A 19,072-nucleotide genomic window follows, 5' to 3' on the forward strand; every position below is an offset into this window, starting at 1 on the left:
CGGCACATGTGAACAGATTCCTACTTTGCCAGAACAAGGCACCCACATCACACTACATCTCCACCAACTGACAAGGGCTAAGCACACTACACCAGCACCACTCATTGGCGGACACCACAACCGTAAGCGCATATCGGAGGACACACTGCACATGCACAATGTGGCATCCCCCAGCCTTGCACCACATTGGAGACCCATCCCTGGGAGTGGAATTCACGGAGGGCAGCAGGGGTACGATAACACGTCACCGGCATGGCACCCCCATAGGAGTGTTGGGAATCACCATAGAATGGATCAGAGCAGGATGAATACCATGCTCCACAGACTACAGCCATCACACCAAAATAAGAATGAACACAGTACACAGCACCACAATGATCCGACATCAGGACAGCAGCATGCAACAAAGGAACATGTACCTCAAGATGTCCACACCATCGTTCACGGACCATCATGTAGACACAACACCCCACTGCATTACATTTCATCGTACACATATTTGTGTCCCTGACCGTGCCCAATAAATCCATGGACATGTCCAGATGGCCATCATTGAAACCCTGCCATTACATCCGAGTACTGTCCTCCACCATGACAGTCCACACACCCACCTCATTTGGCGACACATGCAGCTGTTGTTGGCTGTCCCTTGACAGCAAGCCACATGACCCCTGTCATGAACCCCCTGAACAGGGCCATGGGGCAACCAGACTATGGCCATACACATGCATGCGTGTAGATGAAGCAGTCACCAGGCTTGCGTGATGCACATATGTGCCGGTGAACCAGGACTGGTGGCTGACCCCTCCAATGATATTTGGTGTCAAATGGGCCCATGCCATATGTGCAGATGGACAAAAAGTGCATCCCTACGTGAGCGGCTATCACCCCTGACATGGTACTGCTACAACCACAGGACGATGCGGTGAAGGCGGAGGGTGCAGTGCCAACAAAGGTCCATTGAGGCTGTGCACTTGAGGGCCATGTAATGCTCTGTACTTACAGTGGACAAGGTCTCCAGGACACAAGTCAGTAGAGGGTGTCATGACATGGGCACACAGGGCAACGGATTCGTGCATACTTGTACACCATGCACTGGCAGTAGTCAATTAACAAATGTGCAATGATGAATGTCCACAACGGTTGAACTTTGCAACACCAATTGTGTATTGTGATAAAAAAGGAAAACAAAATAGTGCTTCCATCAGCAACTGTCCATGCCCCCTCCCCCCTCCCCCCCAACTCCAGAACAAACCATCACCCACCTCCCCCCTCCCCCCAACTCCAGAACAAACCATCACCCACCTCCCCCATCCCCCCCAACTCCAGAACAAACCATCACCCACATCCCCCCTCCCCCCAACTCCAGTGCAGTCGTCCCATGAAGGGTGTGGGGCCCACATGTGGCAGGAATGGCGAATGGCTAATGTCTCTTGCCCCCCTTGTCTGGGGGAGGCAAATCCCGGTGACGCAAGGAACGCCGAGTGCGTCTCTCCGGGCTGCATTGCGTGGCCTCACTTGTCACGGATGTGCCCTCCTCGGTATTGTTTTGGCCTGCCTCAAGGGCATTTGCTATGCGATTCAGGACATGGCATAGCCGGGTCGTGTTGTCCGTCAGGGAGTCGCACAATCTGGTGGTGCAGTCAGTGAGGGACTGCCGCATTTGATTTAGTTCCTCATGTAGTTCAGCCCTGGCCTGGCGATTGTCCTCAATATAGTTCTCAATGAGATCGCTCAACTGGCGCACTCAGTGCTGGTCATGGGAAGGGAGACCATCTGAGGATCCACTGGCACCAGCATGCCCTGCAGGGGGTAGTATGGGTGGACCTGGGGGAACGGCTGCGGGTCAAGTTCAACACTGTGCAAAGGTGATTGTGCATCCCCGGAGTCACTGCATGACGCAAGGGTCACGGGGTATGGCTCCGGCATGTGTATGCTGTCCTGGTTGTCCTCCGACATGGGCCCCTGGATGGGTGGCGGGCTGGGCTCCCACTCATCCGGTGCGGTAGCAGCAGCCTCCCCTGAGACGCTCGACTGTGCCGAGCTAGGGGTTTGCACAGTTTCTGCCGCCGATGCTGTGCGGGTTGCTGGTCTGCCAGCTTCACGTGGCCTTTCCGTAGGCTGGGGGGTGTTTTATTTGGCTGCTGGCTTCGGCCTGGCCCTGCCAGTACCCGCGGAGGTGCTTGGGCGGCTTCCTTGGGGCTCTGTGCTGTCATGGTCTGTGCCTGTGGGGGTAGGAGAGAGGGACAACATTAGTGTATGTGCAATGTCCTATTTGCATACATGGTTGCATGGACATTTCGGTCATTTACGGCTTGTTCTGTTTGGGGGTAGCTATAGCAGTGGTACATGTGCATGGTGAGGACATATACACATGTCTGGGAGTGATTCATTGTGCCCTGTTCATGTACATTTTGGCTGCTACTATGCCTACCACGCTGGACAATGTGCATGATGGCCTGTGCAAGTCAATGCACTATGGTTGATGTGCGTTATGTACTCGAACTTGGCCCAGCGTTAGGCGGCACTTGCCTCAGCATTTGTTGGATGGGGGAGGGCAACACGAGAGGGTGCATTTGATGGCCCCTGGGTCAGTTTACATCATGCAATGGACATTGGCAGTGTACACTGTCAACACTCACCTCCTTCTCCAGAAGTCGTTCCCCCGCACTCCATGGTCCCCACGCCCTCAATGGATTCCGTGCCAATGAGCTCCACACAGGTCTCCTCCCAGGGCTCGAGTTGTACTGCGGTGCTTGGCCCACCTCCAGTCTGCAGGGCCTGGCTGCGGTTGCTGCATAGGAGGCCCCGCACCCGCAGGTCGTCCCACCGCTTGCGGTAGTCCCTGGGGGTGCGGGGGGTGTTGCCAACAGCGCTCACCCTCTGTGCCAGTTCCGCCCAGATGGTCTTCTTGCGGAGGGTCGATTCCCTCCGCATGTCGCCACTGAAGACTACATCAGCATGCTCTGCCAGGTGGTCTACCATGGCCTGGAGTTCATCGGGGCAGAATCTTTGCTTGCGGATGCGATCCGCCGCCCTTTTTGGTGCTTTCGGCATGTCCTGCAGTGCCTGGTCCGGTTCCCAACTTTGTTTTCCTCACAGGGCTGCTGGCAGCTGCGGATGGCAATGGATTGTATTTTTAAAGATGGCCGCCGCTCTCCTTCCCGTTCCTGTGCGATGTCGTAATTTCTGGTTCCTTTTTTTTTCGGTGACCGTAATTTACGGTCACCGTTATACACTGACGCTAATGCATACAGGGCGGTGTTGTACTTTACGTGTCGCTGCATGCCGGTAGGGGTTTTTCGGGGGATTTTGCGGCAGGCCGTGTGGTCCTTTTCCAGAATGGCGGAAAGCGCGTGTCCGAGAGCTCGGAACGGGTCGTAATTTTCGATCTACAACCAGCACGGTGTTGGACTTTACGCCATGCCGGAAAATTCCGATACTTACCGGCAGGACTCGGGATGAGGCCCAATGAAGGATTGAATGAAAACATCTGTTGGTATGTTACATCTATGGAGTTTACCCACTATGCATAAAAATTAGAATATAATGATTGGGAAATAATCTTGTTGAGAAATAACACACAACTCCCTGCATAACTACTACTCAGCTGTGGAGCCAGTGTATTTGGAGAGGGTGTAAGTGCTGTGTAAGTCGTTCTGAGTTTTTGTGTAGGGCAGATATCTGTGAAAATTGAAAGGAGTCAATGCTGAACTGATTAAATCAAAAGACTAAGGGCCTCATTACGAGGCTGGCGGTACGGGGTTAACGGCACCGGTAAGGATGCTGGTGCTGTTAACCCTTTACCGCCGCTTTCCGAGGTCCCTTAGCGGGTCCAACTAAGGCCGGCTGGTTTTACCAGCCGCCCTTAGCGGGAGCCGCTAAGGGACCAGGGAGCTAATAACGGGCCCACTATTTGCGTGTCCGTTATTAGCTCCTTCCCCATTCTCATTGAGCCCTATGGGGGCTCGAATGGGAATGGGGAATGGTTTTCAGAACGGGGACTTATCGGGTCCTCCAAGGTTGGAATGACCTGGTAAGTCCCCATTCCGAGAACCCGGACCCGGTATGCGGTAAGGGGGTAGCCATGGTGCTAATAGCACCATGGCTGCCTCCAACCTCGTAATGAGGCCCTAAGTCAGTATCCTGTAAAAATGTGCAGATGGAAACAGCTTGGGGGATCTCGCCGAGCTGGTGACTCTAGGAGTGGCACACACTGAGCCGGGGACGACTCTAAATCAGCCGTTTAAAAAAAAAGATATATATGTTTTTTTTAAAAGACCTTGTTTATGTGATGTTCATATATTCATTGAGCACCTTTTGTAATCACTTTGTTTTTAAATGTATTGAGCAGATGAGAAGGGAGTATTAAAACAATTGGGAAACAACTCCCCTCCGTGCTCACCCATTCAGCTTCCTTGTACTGAATTTTTAACCTATGATAAACAATGTACTTATTGCGAGATAGGGTCAGCTCTCACTCTCACTCTCCTACCCTTCACCCTAGATAGGCGGCGCACCAGCATACCCTAGGGTAAAACATACACCAAGGGCAAGTTAGTAATGGTTGGAGGGATAGAATAGTGTTAACATTTTTGAAATATAAGTAAGAAATTTGAAACGGACCAACACTCTCTGTGTATGTAATGATTGGGGCAATGTTGTCGGTCCTGCTGCCCTCTGATCCTCTTGTATGTTGGTATATCCAATAGAAAGTGAGAGACTTTCAACATTTATAGGAAGCTTAGTGTTCCTCCCCAGAGTTCAGAGCTGTTAATACCCTCCTAGGTACTGGTAAAAAAGTTGCCTCGGCCCTTCAGAGAAATAATCGCTACCAGAAATCGCTACCAGGATGCATAGACAAACTGAAAAGGATATTAGGCCATTCAACCCTGTACCTACATCCAATATCACATGTTTCAGTCTTTGCTCACCAGAAGATATCATCAGACAGGCCAAATCCATGAAGGTGATTTGAGCCTTAGCATTACCATGTCCAGCGTTCTTATTAAAGGAGCACATCTAGACCCTATCCCTCCACGTGGCAAGAATAATTCATGCTGCAGCACTTTCCTCCGGGAGCATATCTTTCCTTTAAACAGGTCGCAGTGACCCAACACTCAAAAAGCCAAATGGGGATCCTAACATTAATTAAAACTACCGTCCAATCTCAACAATCCTTTTCATGGCCAAACATTTTTTTAAAGTGTCACTAAACAATTAATACAATACAGCGAATCCCACTCCATTTTGGCCGACAACCAGTTAGGTTTTAGAACTCACAGAAGCAAAGTGAAAAGGCTCTCTTATTCACGAGAGAAGAAATCCTTAAAGGATAGTTCCGGGACTTTTTTTTTATTGTCCCTACGGTTCGGCCATGTGTTTTTAAGCATAAATCGGTAGATCGTAGAAAACTTTCCTATGGACCTTACCCGACTTTTCGTCCATTAACGCACTCGAAATCAGCCGCCATTTTCTGATAATCCTATCATTTCCCCCCATCGACCTGGCTCACCTGCTTTTGCGGCACTAAATCAAATCCCCCGCCCCTGAAACAGACTTTATCAAAACATTCATATTCCCCGCCTCTATCTGTGACGTGACTGTGCTGCGTAGGCAAACGCGCCCAGGCGTCTTCTACGCGACTCCACACAGAACCCGGAAACCAACACAGATCAGCTCACAACACAGCGCGCCACAATTCGGAATATGAAACTGTACTTTTAAATCAAACCGCAAGATTGTAAATTTGGTAAAGTACATTTATTTGACATCAAATGTTTAGAGAATATTCAGCGATTTGCATTTTTCTTTGCTCTCGATCCAAAATAGTTCGTCTTAGGGCGATGTTCGTGTGCAGTACACAGGGTGTTGGTTTACGATAAAATAAGCTCTTCGGTCGCACTGATAATCGCATGGCTGTTCCAACAACGAGGCACTAGGCCACCACAACGGTCTGTATGTTGCATCTAGCCGTTATTACCGCGTAAGGGCATACTTGTACTTGGCGATCGTCCCATAAAATGGTCACGGTGGTAACGTTGTTCACGCGGAGAAGCAACTGGCGGTTGAAAAACCCATCCGCCGGTGTCTGGTACTCGTGACACATACAATGATGAAGGATGGACCTGTTTTAAAAACATAAAAAATGAAATTAGTCTCACCATCAGATCTTTATTAAAATTATTCATTTTATATATTAGGTCAGGAAATTATTTCATAGCTAGGACAGTGCAACTGGGTATTATACGTCATTTCCAGTAACCCACCCCCTCTCCTCTGCCTTTTTCAGAGCCGCCTGAGCGCCAGTGGACCACTTCGTCACTGATATGATATAATATGGCATTTGCAACGCGCCTATACACAAGTGTTTCAAGGCGTGGCGAGGCAGGGAGGGGGGGGAACAAGGAGAAGGCAGACAACGATCCTACTAGGCCAGGTGTCATTCAGATCGCGCAAGTGCAGGGGTAGGGGGAAGGTAAAAGTGCAAGGGGAAGGGGAGGGGGGAAGTGGAGTACAAGGTAAGTAGCATAAAATAATAAATACATAGGGCCAGCTGGTGGCGACTGCAAGGTAAGTGCAGAACAAGTGCTGGGAAGGGGGGGCTGTAGGATACTGAGACAGTCCCCCAGTGCAGGGGTTGACAGGGAGGCAGTGCAGGTGGAGAGTGGAAGGGCCCAGGACCGAGGTCGCAGACAGTGGACCAGTTGTAGCAGGGGAGAGGGAGAGAGAAAGCGAAGCAAAGAGTAAGGTTTTGAGGTGCTTCCGTAAAAGGAGATGGTTCTCCTCAAGATAGTGCGCGGTACAAAACAATATGCCACATAGAACGAACAAGTACAACTTAACCCGTCTTTAAAGCTACTGTATAGTAATTAAATTGCGGTATAAACTCATCTAAAGAGTTACTTACATTATATTTGCATTTTCCATTGTGTCTGTGCTTAGGGCAGCCCCGAAATACCACTCCTTCTATGCCGACGTTATTTCTTCTAATGAACGAACATTAAATGGCTTTCGTTTCTGAAATTATATTCATTATCGTTTCTTACGTTAGTGCACCACACCCCCAAAAAGAAGTCTTTCGGGATGGTCCCGGCCTGTCAAGGTCAAATAACAATACAACCTTATACTGAGTCGTGGGCCATTCCGGCACCCGAGCAAAAAATCAAAGCAGCTGACCTTCACTTTGAACGAGCACACATTCCTAGTTAGCTACATTCAGTGTAAGGCCATCTCACAGGACTTGAAATTTACACTCCATCTTTGCATTTTGTCTGCGTGCATTTGCAGCCCCAGCGAACCATAAATACGGAGACATTCTATATTTTTTGAAAAATGATTTATATTACTGTTTGGTTTAATTTAATGCGCAAATGAACAAGGGTGGAGAGACACATTGCATGTACACTGAGCAATCACTTTTATTTACACAATACATAGCTACACATATTCAATGGGCCTGCGACATGAGGAGACTCCAGAGCAAAGTCACAGGTGACACCCGGGTGGTTCGCACTACTGCACGGTGAAGGGAGGGGCAAGGGTGGAGAGACACATTGCATGTACACTGAGCAATCACTTTTATTTACACAATACATAGCTACACATATTCAATGGGCCTGCGACATGAGGAGACTCGAGAGAACAGACAATCAAATTACAATCATTTAAACCGTGATGTGTATTTCTCAATGAGCTCTGCTTTAGGTGGACATGGAACAGAGGCAATGTTGGGTGGCAATGCAGTTGTCCCCTGCACAGGTTCGTTCACAACTCCATGTATGTGCCTATCTAGGACATCAACAATAAGTCTCTCAATAAACTCATATTGCATATCCTCAAACACTGGTTTGATCACCCATTGTTTACTTCTTTTAGTGAAGGCCTTATTGTAGCGAAGCGTCCCTAAAGTTCCGGTCGTCCTACTTTGTTGACGGCCAACATTATGGTTATGTGCCAAGACCGCTAGAAGAGTCCGATTTATCATGCCCTCCATGCCAAATTGCAATCGTTTTGCCCTGTACTTTAGGCACATATTGTGGAACACTTCCAAATCTCCTGTGTGGCAAAATTCCGTGAGTCCCCTCAAATCTCTTGTTATAGTTTTATCAAATACAATCTTTTCAATGGCTTTGTGAGTGGGTGATGAAGGAATCAACCACTTCTTCTTCCGTGCCTCCTCTGTGGACAAATGGCCATGTTCACAATTGTGGAAATGTTGGTTTGTGGTCCAGCGGTGAACGTTGCTACAGTGTAGCATTACTGACCGCCATTTTTCCAGTAGAATTTCCAACGACCCTCCACATGTTTTTGAGCTCCACCAAAGATGGTTGCTGATTGACTTGGACCACTGTGAAATACCTTGCATATCTTTTTTTTTACCTGCAGCCGACATTTTTTTATTGATTGTTTTTGCAAGATGCCATACGTCAAATTGGTGATTTATATTTTTGTACTCTTCTCTCATTGTCTTGGCAATTGAAACGTGTCTGTCCGTGGCTATCAGGTCGATCACCATTCCCCGCGATTGTAGTTCTTGCAATGATGCTACAAAGCCAACTTTCTCCATGGCCACTGAGGATGTACTTTGTGACACCTGCACGACCACCGAACTCACAATTTTCTTACTTTCCATGTCCTGAAAGTGGTAGGTGCAGTACTTGGCTGAAAATCCTGGGCTGTCGCACTGTCCATCACCGGCTAGCCTGAGCCGTTTGCCCGCGAATGTACTATCAATAGGCATTTTTTCCATTCTCCAAGCTTCGCTAATGGCTGGAAATAGATAATCGGTTTGGTATTTGTAGAACTGAGTTTTCGCAATGAAATGGATTCCCACAAACTGAAAGAAAGACTCTAACTTTTTAAAACTTGAACCACTAAAAAGTGCAGCCGCTGCACAAAGTAGATTGCCTGCTGGCAGTTGCCCCAGCATGGGTTGTGCAGACCATGAGAAAGGATGATATTTTGTACAGGTGGCATGTATTTTAAGGTTAGTGCCTCGAATTGCACGAGTCACATTAATGAATGGCTCCCCACATACTTCCCCACCAACCGAATGCCCACATTTAATCCGAATAATAATATCAATCAAACAACTATCGAATACAATGAATTTGGCCTCTTTCCTTATACTGTCACTCTGCATCCCAGCTGGTTCGGCCTGTAACGTTGAGGACATGTCACTCACATGAAAGGTAGAATCTCTGATATCGTCTTCCGCTATGTTCAGTGATATTGAAGGTGTTTCATTGTCGTCCACTTCATTCTCTTCCATTGCAACATCTGTTCCTTCTCCGGCGATGGGTGAATAAAACAATTTCTTCAACTTTCTCGCAGTCTTACTTTTTGCTGGTGTGGATTCTGTAAATTGATCTCCGACTGCATCCGAACTACCAGGAGGACATTCACTATCAATGGCTGGTGGTGGTATAGCTCCGTTGTCAATCACTTCATATTCTTCCCATTGGCACGATGCATCTCCAGTCTCAAGTCCCTGCCAAAAGGTTTGACAAGCAACATCTCTCGTTCGCTTCACTGTCTGTGTAGATCTAGTTCGTACACCCACTCGCAACTAAAGGACAGATTGGAAAAGGGATGTTCAGTTTAAACACAACTTACAGTATTGAACTATTAACAGTGAAAAACAACATAATATAGTGACCAGGACACTAACCTTCTTTTGCTTTCTTTTCTTTGAAACTTTCTTGCCTCGAACTTCAACATCAGGACGCTGTTGCTCCGACTCGTGTGTGCATGTCTCCACTTCCTCTTGCGCTGCAACGACTATATTTTCATGATAAGCACATCCATCACGAACTGACGCTCCATCGACTCCCTGAAACATAGAACTTTCATTAGTATGTATAATAATATCGAAAACACAAAATGTACTTGGGGACCAATACCCACGTACATCTCAATAGCAAAACACGAATGAACGCTTTGTGTAGAACATTCAAACGACAATTTTTCACGCTTAGTTGATCTAGTTAGATGGAACTGTCAAGATCCATACCTCGGGCTCCTCATAGACTTCCATTGATGATATTATTGAAGATGATGCTTCAGTAACTCCCTGAAACACAGTAATTGCATTAGTATGGTTTTCTATTTTGTTAAAAAGAACATAAACTTTGTGCAGGCGTCAACGGCTCATCTAAATAGACCTGCACAAAAGATCAGTTGTCTAAAATAAATAATGGATATGTAAATATGATTCGATTTGCTCGATCGTTGGAAGTGTCACCACCCAGAGATCTGCATCAACTACTAGGGGTGATGTTCTTGTAGAAGAAGCTCTGTCATCTCCCTGAAACATAGTACTTGCGTTAATAAAGAAGGAAGTATAGCGGATGTAATCACGTCATATGATTTCGCTTGATCGAACTGTCAGTATCCATACCTCGAAATGCATAAGAACATCAAGGGACGATGTAACTGCGGTGCACACTTCTGCAAGCTGTTGCGCCGACCCATAACTGCATGCTCCCCCTTCTTCTTGGACTAATGCTCCATCGACTCCCTGAAACATAGGACTTTCATTAGTAATGAACACAATATTGAAAAAAGAAGACACATAGGAGGGCGACGACAGAAGGACATATCAATGGCTAAAAACGAAAGAAACATTGTGTGTAACAATCACGCTACAAGAATGCAAGATCTGATGATCTCCATCGATGGAACTGTCCGGAAACGTACCTCGAGCATCTGAGTGACATCAACGGTTGTCGTCAATACGTTGGACTCCTCAGCATCTCCCTGAAAGACAGTACTTGCATTATTTTGGATAACAATAATTATAACTGAAAACAAAGACTAGAGGACGAGTACAAGGGTGTACCATTAGGTAAAATAATTACACGATAAATTAAAACTATTGATTTACATGCCTAAAACAAGTCAGTGGCAGAATAGCCAAGTAAGATTACCCGATAGGCGCTTGAAGTGGCTGATGACTGCAATAACGACACGGATGGAGAATCTTCCGCCTTCATATTGAGTGGATACATAAATGGGGAAATTATTGTTAGCTAATGCTACACACTACCGCAAGGCCGAGAGATAAATACGTAAACTTGACTCACCAGTGGAGGGATGTGGACGAATAGAGTGGGAATAGCGGTTGAGAGCAATTTTCGCCTCGCTCGCGGTGTGTTCTTCTTTATTAGCAATGATGTGGAGTACATGTCTGAGCTAAAGTGCCTGCTGCAGATGCGGTATCGATCACCCCTCTTGTCCGCAAAGACTTCTAGGACTCTACTTTCAAGCTCAGACGGTGGATATCCGCAATATCGGACCCATTCTCTTATCTGATCTATTGTCTTAGGGAAAACATGCATTATAGTACCTTCAGATTTATTATGGGTCTTCGAAGGGCAACCGCCAATGGAACAGGCAGGCATTGTGGAAAGTTCTGAAAAGTAAAGATCAACAATTCTCTATGAATACCAATGTGTTAAAAAATTAAATGACACATAAAAGGTTCAATGCAAGGTTCGTTTTGGTTCTTGGAACTATACACATTATTCACATGCGGATAAGTATTTGAATAACTTTAAAAAAATAGAAAAATAATTTGACTAAACTCAGAACATGTGACTAGTTCCTTGCATGTACTGTCTTGAACGAAAAGAAATAGGACGCAAAATGATTATGGTACATGGCCTTACCTTGACGAACAAACAGTTAGATGCAGGGATCAGAGTAGTTTCTTGTCGTAGAACAGGGAGCAGTTCACAGGTTGCAAACTGACGAGTTTCCTCGAAGTGGTCACGGAAGTTCACAGAGACGAAGAGCAGATAACCAGCACCTTCACGGGTTGACTAGCAAAGCGCAAAGAAGTTCTCATTAGAAATATGAAGTGGGTTATAAAGAATTAGAAACAGGGGTGTGTTTGTGAATGAATGACGTGTATATGTCGTGGCATTATGCGGTTTGCAGGGGGCCGTCCAGTGTGAGGGGGGATGCTTGGCAGGAGACACGGGGTCTGGAGGTAGACATGGGAACAACAACCCATGCTCTATAGACCACTTTGAAGTGTACATGGTCTTTGGCACCTCTTGGCCTTTATCGCTCCCTGACAGCTCCACTTGCCAGCACAAGTACCCCGGTGCGAACTGCCTTTGATAGGGCGGGGGGTGGATTGGGGCAGTGGTCGTGCAGACAAGACACAGGAAGACTCGTGAATGGAGACACACTTATGTGGATTGAAGGGGGCCGTCCAGCGTGAGGGGGGATGCTTGGCAGGAGACACGGGGTCTGGAGGTAGACATGGGAACAACAACCCATGCTCTATAGACCACTTTGAAGTGTACATGGTCTTTGGCACCTCTTGGCCTTTATCGCTCCCTGACAGCTCCACTTGCCAGCACAAGTACCCCGGTGCGAACTGCCTTTGATAGGGCGGGGGGTGGATTGGGGCGGTGGTCGTGCAGACAAGACACAGGAAGACTTGTGAATGGAGACACACTTATGTGGATTGCAGGGGGCCGTCCAGCGTGAGGGGGGATGCTTGGCAGGAGACACGGGGTCTGGAGGTAGACATGGGAACAACAACCCATGCTCTATATACCACTTTGAAGTGTACATGGTCTTTGGCACCTCTTGGCCTTTATCGCTCCCTGACAGCTCCACTTGCCAGCACAAGTACCCCGGTGCGAACTGCCTTTGATAGGGCGGGGGGGTGGATTGGGGCGGTGGTCGTGCAGACAAGACTCGTTTGCCGCAGGGCCTCACCAAGGAGAGGCCATCTAACTGCATGTAAGAGGCAGGCTGCAGGATCTAGTACATGGAAGGCAGGGGGGTGAGTTTATAAATACCTCACCCTCCCAGGAGAATATATGGGTGCAGTTCACCCTGGAGACCCTGGATGCCTAGGCAGTTAGACAGCAGCAGGCTGGCCTGTTGTGGCAAGGCGGCACGGGCCAGAGGGGGTCATCTCTGTACCCGGTGCCCAAAAGGATGATTTATTATGATCAACCATATTGATTATTTACCTATAACCATGTTTTGTATCAATAAAATCCAACGGCCTTTTATTGCCAACGCTTGAACAAAGTGGTGTGGTAAGTATTTTTGGGGGAGGAGGCAAGGCCGGGAGGCTTGATGCCAACCCGCAAAATAACATATGTATGTCTGCTGCATATGGGTTCAACGGTTATGTGGATTGAAGGTGGGCGGCCAGCGTGAGGGAGGATGCTGGCCGGAGACATGTGGTGTGACAAGACAAGGCACAGGAAGACTATTCAATGGAGACACACTAGATTCATTTAAAAAATCAAAACAACCATTGTTAAAATATATGTTGGGTTTTATTTTAGATCTTAATTTCAATTGAACATAAATAATAAACATTACACATTGTAAAGTTCCGGTTGCAGCACATCCAGGGAAAATCCGCGGTATTGTCCACTGTCGCTGGGGAAATGTTGTCTAATGGCAAGTACCGCACAGGCAGGTATTACTCTCCGAACGCGGTGTCCGAGCCTCCTGTGAAGCCACCAAGTGAAGCAACGATAGGCCGCCAGCCTGTACCACCTGTGAAAATGAAAGATGCAAACTGTATTAAAATGACAAAACTTTCTTATCACTGTCGATTCAGGTAAAAAATGTCATTCTGCTTTGAAAAAAATACTATCTAGAAAATGCACAATATGGAACCAATTTACATGCATTCGAATGATATGTAGATGTAATTTTATATGTGGGAGACGACCATGAAATAGTAGTGGCATCACTGACATCACAACCAGAGTATACTTACTCGTTACTCGGATTATGCGGACGAACAGTGCCGCGAAGTTCGTGCATAAGCACCATCATCATCCTCAACACGGTCCGTGAGAGGCAGGCTTCCCTGAACTCTGGCAGCTCGGTGATGCATTGCAGACTTGGCTCGCCTTCCGAAATGTAGGCCAAGCACCCGGAATTTTCACGGCAGCAGCAGTTCTCCTCCTCAGTTGGCATTAGCTCGCACCGATTGCACGTGCACCAGGTGGAGACGCCGTCCATGCGACATGGTCCAGGCTCTTCATCCGTTGACTGGTCCTCCCAACTGCCGTCCGAATCCCCATCGTTTTCGCGTGCTTGCCTTTCCAGTAGTTCCTCCTCGGTGTACTCGGGCTCGTACATATACGGCATTATTGTAGCCATTGTGTGGTAAAGAAAGTAAAATAATTTACAGAGATGGTACAGGTGTTCACAAGGCCTAGAAGCGGCGAAGGTAGCTGACCAGAGCACAGAAACGAGTCACAGAATACTCAAAGTAACACAGAGAGAGGAATGGAATCGAAAATCTGCTGCTGTGTGTTGTGAAACAGTGTGTTTATACTTATTGAGGAAAGAGGCGTCCTGCCATTTCCATGGCGACACTTCATTAGCTGAGGCGCAGCGATTGTTGACACGAAACGTGCTTTGGCGTTGAGAAATGGGCGGTACGCGTCTGCTGATGTCAGGCTCAGGGGCGGGGGATTTGATTTAGTGCCGCAAACGCAGGTGAGCCAGGTCGATGGGGGGAAATGATAGGATTATCACAAAATGGCGGCTGATTTCGAGTGCGTTAATGGACGAAAAGTCGGGTAAGGTCCATAGGAAAGTTTCCTACGATCTACCGATTTATGCTTAAAAACACATGGCCGAACCGTAGGGACAATAAAAAAAAAGTCCCGGAACTATCCTTTAAGGCTCTTGATACTAACACTGCTGCCATCCTGATCTTGCTGGAACTATTGGCTGCCTATAACACTATGGCCTACACCATCCTACTAAATAGGCTACGAGGGTATTGAGGGGACCACCTTCACCTTCCTCAAGGAATGCTGCACTGAGTTCAGGGTGGGTGAGCTCACATTCTGTCCCAGGGGTCCACCCTTTCCCCCTGGCTATTGGACAGCTGTATTCAAACATTAGCATGCCTGCTGTAAAACCTTTCCACATCATTTCAGAAGTTTGAGGACGATACCGAAATCATGTTCAATCTGAAGAAGAAGAATGATGACTCCCAAAGAAAGGTTTCCAACTCCAGGAGTGGGTGACACAAAATAGCCTTTGCTTGAACCTGAGTAAGACTGAAACTTTGTTTTGCAATGCCCAATTGCCAACTACTGTTCTTTTCCTATGGCCAAACGACCTAGGCGATTGCCCTGATCGTTCTAAGACAGTCAGATACCTAGGCATCTTATTCGATGTAGCTTAGAAGAATGTGGCCAAAGTTAGAATGGATTTCTAAACTCCAGCCTGGTGGACAGATATTTAGGAGGCCACCCTTGTTCCATGAACAGGGAACACTTCTGAGAAGATAGCCAGACCGGTTCCTTGGAGAGCGGTCAGGGCTAAATCTCAGGAGGAGTGAGGGTGATCCAGGTTCTCCAATGAGCACACACAGTGAAACACCAAGAATTACAATTAGACAGTAGTGTACAAAGATATACCATTTAATATAGGCCCCAAAACAACGTAATGAATAATGAAATGCTCTAATACAATACCACACAAACAATACACTATGTAATATATATACAATCACTGGAGTCAATGCGAGAAAGTTAACTCCACCACTACCTACAAAGGAAGAAGGTGAGTAACCTTTGTAGCACCAACAGACTTCAGATATGACAATCCTATCTTTAGAAGTCCAACCCTACAATGAGTGGAGCCTTGTGCTCAATGTACAATGCACGTGTAATGAGCAGGGTTGTGCGTAAAGTTCACAAGTACTTTTAGGGAGCAGGAAAAACTTAGCAGAAGAATTCTGTAGGGGCGAAAGAGTTTCCAAGGGCCCTCCTTCCACTATTGTGTTCACCTTTCTCAGAGGCTAAGTCATCAATTTAGGCCTTCTGCTGTATCTCAGGCCTTTCGGTCTCTTGTGGGTTCTGCCTTCCTTTATAGTCAGGGTCAGCCTCCCTCTGTACTTCTTTACTTCTGTGAGTGGTGGGACAGTTTATTCCAGTCCCTGAACTCTCGGTAATCAGAGGCCCTCTCAGCTGCTGGCTAGGTCAGCGAGCACTCCCACTGGGCCGGAACCACTCAAAATGCTGTTACCCGGGTGCTGGATTACCTCTTCCGCGTCTGCACCCGGGGGGAGGATCTGGCGGGTATGTCTTTTGCTGACTGGCAATTTACCCTCTTCCTTCTCCCCACCGGCAGAGGGCCGAGCCAGTGTGCTTTCTCAAGGGTTGCAGATGGAACAAGGTTCCCCCTCGGCTCGGATATCCCAGGCTCTGTTGCTTCCAGAGAGCTCTCTTGGCGGCGTCTCTTGGGTCTACAGTGCTTTCTCTCCTACCTGGCCGGGTTGTCTACTTGTTTTGCCGTTCGCTCGCCAGGGGGGAAGGTCCTCCAAATCTCCACTGAGTCGCTGACTGCATTCTTGGGGACAGAACGATCCTCTTTGCTCCAGTGGAGACACTTCTCTGCTCTGACAATCAGCCTGAGCCTGCTTTCACTTTCCACAAGCCACGCCTCATCCACTTCAGGCCCTGCTCTTCAGGAGAACTGTTCTCAGCAACAGGGGGTACCTTTTACCCCCCCGATTTTCGCTATCGCCTATTCACGCTATGTGCGGGGGTGGGTCGATCGGACCCAATCTCTCTGAGGGATTATGGGGGGCTCAGGTCCCTAATTCGCTCAGGTGGGTGAAGAGGGCCAAGTTTAGGATGCCATTGATCCCGCGTCCCCTGGTGGCCTCCCAGAATTACTCTTTGAAAGTACTCCGTCATTCTTTCCTGCAGCTAGGAATGGCTGAAATACCACAAAGCACCTAAGGGGGGATATGCTGGCACTTAGCCCACTGCTGGGCTGGGCGCTGTATCACTTTGCCTTTGTAGGCGTGATGTTGAGTCTATCTGTGACTCATCGTGCATGCTTTCTTAATGTTTGCCACCCGTGCCTAACTTGTTTCAATTCTAAACTATTTACTAGAACATTGTGGCTCTATGTCGCCAAACAATCATGGCCAAATGTACTCCCATTTTACCAAGCCACTCGCTGAAACAATTTCCCATATGCATTCTTCCATACTTTTACAGAACACCAATCAAATGAACCATACATATGTATCAGGTACATGTGTGACAGCCACTGAGAACCAGAACCCAAGGGATGTCAAAGTAGACCTACACCACATTCCAGAACATATTATTCACATGACATGGTGAACTGTCCCATCTACTTTACAGTGGGTGCTGCGCAGAGGTGCCCCACCAGCACCATCATTGCGATGGATCACAGGACATATAATCAAGGACCTCAGGTGTGACATGGATGGTTAGGCATTTAAGCTACATCCTTAAAGGCAGTATGTAACCAGTGCTCGATAGTTGACATTGTTATGGCATGTAGTAACTGTGTAGCTCCCCAAAATAGCATGTAATTGCTTATTTGGTGTCTGTTGGTGATTCAGATTGATGGCAATGACTATAAGAGTCGACCCCGTGAGGACTGGAGAGCACTCTAATTGGGTGTCAAAATATACTGAGTGGCCCCTGTGAGTTGTGACACCCGATGAGGGGCACCTTGACCAAGTGGGAAGGGGGGGGGGACGAGATTGCTAACACAGTGTGACATACATTTAGCATTGCAGGTAGTAGGCAGTGGGGTAGACATTCTCTACATACAAAGTTATCTCCACAGCCATCCCTGCTGTTCGCTGGTTCTCTTTACTGTGTTTATCACAGGAATCTCTGTATAGCTACACTAAGTGCAGTAGTACATTAAGAGTAGACTGGAACAGGTCAATGCACTTAGGGATTACTAGGTAGGATCGGAGTAGTCAAATGAAAGCCTTCCAGACACATGGATGAGCTGTGCATTGCAACACGTTTGAATGGTCGAACAATGTGTGTGTCGGGGGTGTTGTAGGGGAGGAGGCATGGAACCTGGGGCTGTTTATTCTGCTGCGTGTGTAGTAAACACTTTGGTAACAGTCTCGTTCATCGCACGTGTGGTGCACATTTCACTTGCAGACTTAGAAGCCAGCGATATGACATCTTCTTCTGAAGGTCAGATGTGTGGTGGACCTTAATCGTTATTGTGGTTTTACTTCTCACTTCACATTTCTAACCATCCAACCACCCACCAAACCTCTCATGCACATCCGTGTGTTCATCACAAATCACGCCTCCCTTTGGTTTTTCCTTCACTGTGCCGGTGTCCCATTCTCAATGCTTTCTCTCATCACTTTGCCGTTTCCATTGTGACTGTCTCCACCTGTCACTGTCTCTCCCTTTTCTTTTTCAGGTCTCACTTTTCATTTCACTTCTGATTTTATTCCCCACTGAAAAGGGTATGTACTGTGTATGTGGTGCCTCTTCCCAGGGTGTCCTCTAATTCCATGTCCTTTCATTTTTACAGATGAAGACGAGTCCTCTTCCATCAATACTGCTGCACCAGGTACGTCTTTTATTACTAGAATCCACGGAGATAGCATAGTTGGAAGAGCGCTCACCCAGGGAACTACAAGACACAGATTTGCACACTTCTGTGGTCAAAGGGTAAACATTCTCCAGGAGAACGGGAGCAAAATAAGTAGCTTTTTATCATTGTGGCCATGTGTCGGGGCAGGTTTCCACACCTCTGGCCCATGTTTCACAACATAGGAGAAAGTGGGTGGGCGCTGCTGTGATTAACAATTGTGGGAAAGGGACTTCTGGAGGTGGGGCCTGCTAGGGATGGGGCCTACTCGTGCTGTGATCCTCTGGCCACAGGCCCTGCTGAGGATCAGCTCTACTGCAGGTGGAATCTACTGGATTTAGCCCCTGCTGGGGATTGGATCAGCTAGGTGCGGGATCTACTAGGCAGGCTCTTACAAGGCTCAGACATGCCAGCTAAATGTCCTATACCAAATAGGATCTGTAGAGGTTGGGATTAGCTGATGCTAGGGCCGGTTAGGGGTCCTAGCTTTTGTGGGGGCTCCATGCTGGGGTGCGGCCCTCCAGGATGTGGAACCTTCTGAAACTGGAACTGATGAAGCCAAGACCTGCTGGTTGAGGGAACCTCTGGTGATGACGTTTGAAGGTAATGGCACAAGTGGGCGTGTCTTGCTAGCAGTGGGCGTGGCCTGCTGTGTTGACAGGGA

The 19,072-nt window shown here is 47.6% G+C and overlaps 1 protein-coding gene across 13 annotated transcripts in view; it reads left to right on the forward strand.

The window, feature by feature from the left end:
• Positions 1-19,072, forward strand: part of MYBPC1 (myosin binding protein C1) — a 1,087,780-nt gene that overhangs the window by 220,951 nt on the left and 847,757 nt on the right. For 10 of the 13 annotated variants that reach the window (XM_069629879.1, XM_069629882.1, XM_069629881.1 and 7 more), the window contains 2 exons: positions 17,961-17,996; positions 18,349-18,387. In XM_069629879.1, the coding sequence (XP_069485980.1) occupies positions 17,961-17,996; positions 18,349-18,387 (75 nt within the window). The remainder of the gene's footprint in view (positions 1-17,960; positions 17,997-18,348; positions 18,388-19,072) is intronic. The other 3 variants (XM_069629883.1, XM_069629891.1, XM_069629884.1) reach the window with 1 other exon arrangement.

This window comes from Ambystoma mexicanum, chromosome 12 (assembly GCF_040938575.1).
Source record: "Ambystoma mexicanum isolate Mex_15411 chromosome 12, UKY_AmexF1_1, whole genome shotgun sequence".
Taxonomy (NCBI): domain Eukaryota; kingdom Metazoa; phylum Chordata; class Amphibia; order Caudata; family Ambystomatidae; genus Ambystoma; species Ambystoma mexicanum.